The sequence below is a fragment of the Lactuca sativa genome, chromosome 9 (assembly GCF_002870075.4).
Source record: "Lactuca sativa cultivar Salinas chromosome 9, Lsat_Salinas_v11, whole genome shotgun sequence".
Classification (NCBI taxonomy): domain Eukaryota; kingdom Viridiplantae; phylum Streptophyta; class Magnoliopsida; order Asterales; family Asteraceae; genus Lactuca; species Lactuca sativa.
The window spans coordinates 179,845,928-179,853,879 of NC_056631.2; the positions used below are offsets into that span (position 1 = coordinate 179,845,928).

At 30.7% G+C, this 7,952-nt stretch overlaps 1 protein-coding gene across 1 annotated transcript; it reads left to right on the forward strand.

The window, feature by feature from the left end:
• The first annotated feature begins 1,756 nt into the window (after positions 1–1,756).
• On the forward strand, positions 1,757–7,742 carry LOC111916876 (probable disease resistance protein At5g66900). Its single transcript, XM_023912532.3, has 5 exons — positions 1,757–2,591; positions 2,673–3,079; positions 3,240–3,595; positions 3,859–4,067; positions 6,697–7,742. The coding sequence occupies exons 1-5, from the start codon at positions 1,910–1,912 to the stop codon at positions 7,488–7,490; spliced, it is 2,448 nt and encodes an 815-aa protein (XP_023768300.1). The 5' UTR covers positions 1,757–1,909; the 3' UTR covers positions 7,491–7,742.
• Positions 7,743–7,952: the final 210 nt, after the last annotated feature.

The following is a 7,952-nucleotide window of genomic DNA, read 5'->3' on the forward strand; positions in this document are numbered from 1 at the left end:
TTTTAAATTTCCTACTCTAATTATATTAATTTAATAATTGATTCTTCATTCAAATTTTAAATTCCACACTCTAATTACATTAAATTAGTAACATTATAATTAAAAATAAAATAAAATTAATATATGTATTATAAGGTGATATAATCAATGTATTTATTTAAATCAATGATTATAATTTTATATATCTAAAAAACATCTCTTATGTAATAATTTATTTAAAATAATTGATTTATAATTTTGACTTTTTACTATAAAAATTTAATTAATTTTATAATCTCGGTTCTTATATATATATATATATATATATATATATATATATATATATATATATATATATATATATATATATATATGTCAAGGTTGTAAAAATCGTTCGACGTTAGCTAGTCGGTGGACTGGGGTTAAGGGATTAATCGGGGACCATTAATTGCTAATTTGTTAGATTTTAAAATTTTAAATATGACTAATATCATATAAAAGTTTGTAAATGCCACTAATATCATAACAAAATAGTTTAATATGATAAATACAACACTAATCATACCTCAAATAGTTTTAATTGATATATAAATTCTTCAAAATGTTAAAATTTCATAGGGTTCTACTGTTTCAGTCATTTTGTATGTATAGATTAATCGTTAGGCGCTCTCTAATCGGTCAAGTAGTGCCTAGGGATTAATCGGGACCTAATCGGGATTTTTACAACACTGATATATATATATATATATATATATATATATATATATATATATATATATATATATATATTATTTTTGTATTTGTGCCTTAAAGTTTGAAATGTACAATATGTAACAATTGTTTTATGTAGAATGTTATTGTATAAATTCTCATTAATCCCTTTATTAATACATAATGTTCATATTTCACCCTTTTTCAGACTGTTAAAAATTCACTATATTAACGTAGTTTATTAGAAATATGCTAATATGTGTATGATAATATTTTTTTAAAAAAATATATACATTACTTTTAACCTATAATAGTATTAGTATAATTCATTTTTAAACTCAATCAACATTTAAAAATTAGTGTTTAAAATTAATGTATACAAATACTGAAGCATCATAAAATCGTCATAAAATTAGAGGGGTTTTTTTTTTTTTTAACATGGGAAACCAATAGACATTTCATTTTTTTATTACGTATATAAAAAAAAGCTATAAGTATAAATATATTTTGTCAAAAAGTTTGGATAAATTTGACTACATTAAATAATCAATCATTTCATTAGTGCAAAATGCATTTAGAAATCCCCAATAAGAACTTTATTGATAATTGCATATAAAAAATAATAATAATAAATAATAAATAAATAAATAATATATATATATATATATATATATATATATATATATATATATATATATATATATATATATATATATATATATATATATATATATATATATATATATATGTCATTTCTCACTGTAATATTATACTATTAATCATATTTAAATAATAGATGTGTGGAATAGATTTTAAAGAAGTGAAAGGTAAATTTTGAAATACATAGTTAAACAGAATGGGTGACAAATGAAAATACATATTATTTAAAAGTTTGTTTAAACTTAAAAATAAAATTTTAATAAATAAGCAGAATTACTCAAATCATCTTGTATTTGGATTTTTGTTCGTTGTATACGGAATTACCCGATAAAAAAAGGGAAGGGGGGTGGCGGATTACCTAAACCCGTTCTTTTTAAAAAAAAAAAAAAATAGTGGCCGCCGTTGCTTTGATTATAGTTCAGAAGACTGGTTTTCCTCCAAAAAAAAAAAAAAAAAAAAAAAAAAAAAAAAAAAAAAAAACTTCAGAACATCAACCTCATCCCTGTAATCTTCCTGTCTATTTTCTTTAACATCCAGATTTTGGGATTAACCTGGAGAAATGGATTTGCTTCCAGATCCCCTTCTCGAATCCATCTTCAGCCTTTTAAAAAATGTAACACGCGAAGCACAAACCACAATACAGTTCAAGGCCGAACTAGAGCAACTCACCGCCACCTTACAGATGATAGGACCGATCGTTAATGATATTGTTAAGAGCAAACGGGGACTAGATCATTCAGAGGAAGAGTGCAATATGTTCACAAATGAAATCAAAAAGGCCGAAAAACTTGTGTGCGAATCTTCGAAAGTGAAGTGGAATCCCTTCAAGAGGAACCTTTACTCAAGACAGCTAAAACGTCTCAACCGTAAGCTGGGAAACTTCTGTCCAGCCGGAGTTGTCGCAATTCAGATTCGGGACAGTACGCAGGCGCTTGCGTTGGAGAATGATACGAATGTAAAAGTGGGTCATATATTGAATCGCATGACTAATAAGAGAATAGCTTCGGTTGGCGAAGAACGAGAAAATTATGGTTGGCGAGTTCCCAGACTTCCAAGTGGAATCGTGGCGTTTGAAGAGCCACTACAGAAGCTGAAGGCTGCGGTTCTTGCTTCTACTGATATTGATGATGGTGGAAGTTCCATGGGTTGTGATGATCGTTCGGTGCTGGTTGTGGCGGCTCCTGGTGGATGTGGGAAGACCACTTTGGTGAAAATGCTATGCCATGATGCTGAAATTCGAGGTAATCCATCAATTCCGGTTGACTGATTTTTAGGATGGCTTTTGATTCATTTGGTAATGGCTAGCTCTTGCTTTTGAACAGAAAGATTTGGGGAGAATATCTTGTTTGTGATAGTTTCAGAAACACCCAACTTGATGGTGATGGTGAGTGATCTCTTTAATCCAAATTCCTCCAGCCCGCTGCTTGTGTTTCAGAGCAATGAAGACGCAAGGACCAAGTTGGAAAACTTTTTGAGTAGAAAAGCATCAGATCCTATGCTTCTAGTATTAGATGATGTGTGGTCTGCTTCGTTTATTGAAGAAATCTTTCCATCCAAGATCGGAGGACACAAAATTCTTGTCACATCCAGGACTGCCTTTCCGAAATACAATGTGTTCTGGTTTGAGCCGTTGCACCAGGAAGATGCCAAAACCCTATTTAGAGGTTCAGCATTTACCAGAGGCGGGAGTAGACCTAGTCCAACTATTAATGATGATCTTGTGAATCAGGTAATTAGCGATATTCTATACTTGGTAACAAAGAAATTAAATATTATGACAAATAATATTTGGATATGAATAATGCTCAAGGGAAGTAATTTCTCTTGTCTTTTTGCCTCTTTGTTTTTAAAACCAACTTGAGTTGATGGTATCCATTGTATATATGTAGATGGTTTCATGGTGTAAGAATCATCCGCTCACCCTTACCGTGGTTGGCCTATCCTTAAATGGGAAGGATGAGTTAGCCTGGAAATCTGTGCTAAACAAGTTGTCTCGAGGGAGATCACTTCTAGATTTACACGAGGATATATTCATCGCTTTAGAAAGAAGCTTCGAGGCCTTAGATGACGAATACAAGCAATGTTTCTTGGATTTTGGGCTATTTCCTGAAGACCAAAGGATCCCGGTTAGCTCCCTCTTGAATATGTGGGTGCATTTGTACGACTATGATGACGATGGCGTTGATACCATGGCCACAATCAAAGAATTTTCCAATAGAAATCTTGTCCATCTTATGACCACAGGGTATTTTCTGCGTTGATACCCTCTTTATATATATTGAAATTAATAAGAATAAAAGGTTCAAGTATAAAAGAAACGCATGTGTAGCTTAAATGATTAAGTCATGTCCCCAAGTCTATTAAGTAAAAAACAAACATAATGTTACTTTATTACTGAATATTGTCCATTTAAATTCACGAGTGTACGACAATTGTTAAATAGGTTGGACTTTAATTTCATTTATATTTATGTTTCTGTATATGAATACTCAAATTATTTTGTTACAGGAATGATTCGGGCGCAAGAGTTAACCATTGCGATCAACAATTTGTGACACAACATGATTTGTTGAGGGAGCTTGCGATTCACTTGAATAGCAAACTACCCTTACCACAAAGGAGTAGATTGATTATAAATGCACAAGGAGATGAATTGCCTGCATATATTGAACAAGTCCAAGAACCCATGCAAGCCCGCATATTGTCTATTTCCACAGGTTTTTATTCTTTCATAAACTCAATCCCATAGAGCGTAGCATAATTGGTTTTAGGGTAGCATCTTTACATTATGTGGGAGTTTCAATTTCAATGTGAATCGGTTCCTTGACATTTGGTTGTTATAGCAGTCCACCTAGTAGGCCATTGTGTACCTAGTTTATATGATTTTCATCTCACATAACGATCTTGGGGCAATGTGGGTCGGCTCACTGGTTGTTGAAAAAAATAATTGTTTTGCATATTCATTCATAAATTTGAATGGAAGTTACTCTATTTGTTTCAAAACGGAAGACTTATATTTTGACCTTTGGGTACTTAATATTGGTTTTTAACATGCCAAACTGGTCCTTTTAGCAAATACAACATATAGAAAATGTGAAATCTTGAATAAAGTCTTAATATTTTGAGACAGTTTATGGTTTAATTCTAAATTAATTTTTGTTTACAAAAAAAAAAACATATTATCGGCTATAACCTTTGTTGCCTAGTTTCGCAAATTTAGCCGGTATTTCATCATTTTTTGTTAATTGATCATAATATTGGGATTTTTCAAAAGATTACGTTATTTTGTATCAATAACCAAAATATTTGGACTTTTCTAAAGATTACCCTTGAACTAATATATACTATTATTAACAAATCATTTATAAACATAACATATATTTATTATTAACAAAAGAAATATAGTTGTTGTTAATTTCTATGAATAGAAAAGTGGACTAAGTACCCCCCCCCCCCCTCCTTAATATTGCTTGTTGATAACTTCAAACTATCTAAGATTATCTTATGCATCGTTGCGGATGTCATGATTAGATGTACTATGTAGGTATTCCTCTTATGTTGTTTAACGTAACTACTACCCAACCTCCATACCTTACCCCTTACCTTACCTGGTAACAACCATCACCATCAGATAACACACATCCACCGAGGGTGATAAGTCAACATTGAATGACAGCCACAATGATGCATAAGACGATCGTAGACCGTTTGAAGTTGTCAGCAAACAATATTGGGACGGGGCACATAGTCCACTTTTCTATTCCTAAAAATTAGCAACAACTATATTACTTTTGTTTATAATAAAAAAGATATGTTATGTTTTAAAATGATTTATTAATATACATTAGTTCAAGACTAATCTTCAGAAAAGTTGTAATATTTTGATTATTGGTAAAAAATAATGCAATCTTCAGAAAACTTCCAATATTTTTGATCAATTAACAATAAAAGACAGGATATTGGTTAAATATGTGAAACTAACCAACTAGGGTTATTTTGAAGTTTTAGCCGTTAATTTGTCATTTTTTGTAAACAAAAATTAATTTGGGATTAAACCATAAACTAGCCCAAAATATTGGGCCTTTATTGAAGATTTCCCGATAGAAAATATGTTGCTTTTATACTTGTTCCTAAAGGAGCTAAATGCAATAAATAGTAACAGCATTTTATTTTTGTATGTTGTGTTCCTGCACTTCCAATTTTTTCATATTAAGGCAATGAACTTTGAAAAAAATACCCAATTATAGTAATTTTTTTTTTGGTATCAGGACATTATTTCTTTTATAGCCCCGTAATTTTGCTTCATATTTTGATTACATTGCTATAATTTGATTTTTTTAAAAATTTCAATAGAAAGAATATGAAACCAGGATGCTATAATAAACAAATAAATAGAAATATGTTTCTCTTTTTCAGATAAATAAAATAACATTGGTGTGATATTTGTTCCCAACGGGCTAAATGCAAGAAATAACACTAACTTCCATTTATTTGTTTATTATAACATCATATTATAATTTTTTCCATTATCATTATAGTTGAAAGTTTTTCTGTTAAGACACTTTTGAAAATTTTACCCAATTAGAGCATCCATGACAGGAAAGCTTTTTCACTAAACTTTTTGGTGTCGCATCACTACCAACTAAGTTGTCCTGCGTCTTTTTCTAATTAATAACTTTATAAATTATATTATCATTTAATTATAACCAAGGTTTAAAGTTAATATATATGATTAATTGATATCGATTTCATATATTATATATAACATAATGTTACACCTAATAATTATTATATTTAAAATATACGTATACAATTAAATAAACTAGAAATATACAAGCCTAAAACTTGAAGGACCAAAATTTTCACATGAAAGTTTAACACCATTTTGGTGTAAAGGAACAGTATAACATCAAATTTGGTGTTATATTATTCCTTTACACAGAATGTTGCAATAAGTGGAGTTGCATGGGTTCAAACTAATTGGTGCAAAAAATTGGATTCGGTGTTGGGTTGGAGATGCCCTTATCAGGACATTATACTTTGAAAATCTTCTCAATTATACAAGCCAAAATTTCTTTGTATTTAGACTGTATTACTATAAGTGGTATATTGTTTCAAAGTCCAATGTATTAATAAGAAGAAATGAAAATAGGATGTTAAAATAAAGTAATAAATAAAAGTACATTGATGTTTCTTGCATATAGTCCTTCCCAAAACAATATTAATCTAGAAGAAGAGAAGTGAAAATTCAGTTTCGTTTGGAACACAGGGCTATAAATAATATTAATGAGTTTATGGTTGTATTATATATATTTTTTTATTAATCGATTACCATCTTGATTGCAGGAGAGTCATTCTCCTCAAAATGGTGCAATTTGGAAGTCCCCAACCTCGAAGTTCTAATCTTGAACTTAAGGTCAAAAACCTACACTTTACCCCATTTCTTAGCAGGAAGTCAAAAATTAAAGATTCTAAACATCACAAACCACGGTTTATACCCTATAGAATTTGACAATTTCCATTTTCTCGGCTCTTTACGTAATCTAACAACGATTAGACTTGAACGTGTGGCGATAAGTCCATCCATTTTATCGCTAGAAAACTTGCAGAAAGTATCGCTCATAATGTGCAAAACTGGCAACACTTTGAAGAAACCCATGAACAACCCCCCCAATATCTCGATAAGTCCATCCATTTTATCGGAGAAAGTATCGTCCATATTGTGCAAAATTGGCAACACTTTCAAGAAACCCATTATCAACTGCCCCGATATCTGGCCACAATTAGTTGAGATTGATATCGATAACTGCCAAGATTTAGTCGAATTTCCATGGACATTATGTCACAGTGTCCACCTTAAGACTATTAGCATCACAAATTGCAATGAGATGTGTGGATTTTCTGAAGAATTTGGGAGTTTGACTAATTTGGAAATGCTTAGTCTTCGTTCTTGTATGAAACTGGAAAAGTTACCGGAATTGATTTGGAGACTTGAAAAGTTGAGTGTTCTTGATATTTCATTTTGTTCAAGCTTGAGTGGGTTGCCAGTAAAAATGGGTGGTATACCAACGATTTATATGAAAGGTTGTGAGCTTCCGGAATCTGAGGAGGAGTTTTCGTGTACATGCACTATTCAATGAAGAAATAGTGTATCTGGTGGAAGATCGCCTAGAAACCCTAATGAAGTCATCTGAAGCCTATGTGTTACTTAAGACAAAACATGTTGTACTGAGTTTGGTGTGCATAGGACAAACATTACACTATTTTGTTCCCCTTGATGCTGCATATGTAAACTGTTTAGTAGAGTGAATATATTCGTGTACTTTGTTATTCAAACACAAGTGATAATATTTTGATTGTTTGTATAAGTAATAAATAATTGATTCTTGACCTTTGCTATATGTTCTACCTTTTTTAACGGCAAATTTTATTGGTCATTAAATGCAACGTTAGGTTACATTTAGGAATCCTAGTTATATTTAGATTACATTTACGAATCTTAGTTATATTCTGATGTTAGGTTCCTGTAATCGTTTTTTAGAGATTGGAGTTTTTGAGTTATTTTGCTTCAATAAATTAGTGTTTATGCGAGTTATGAAAAA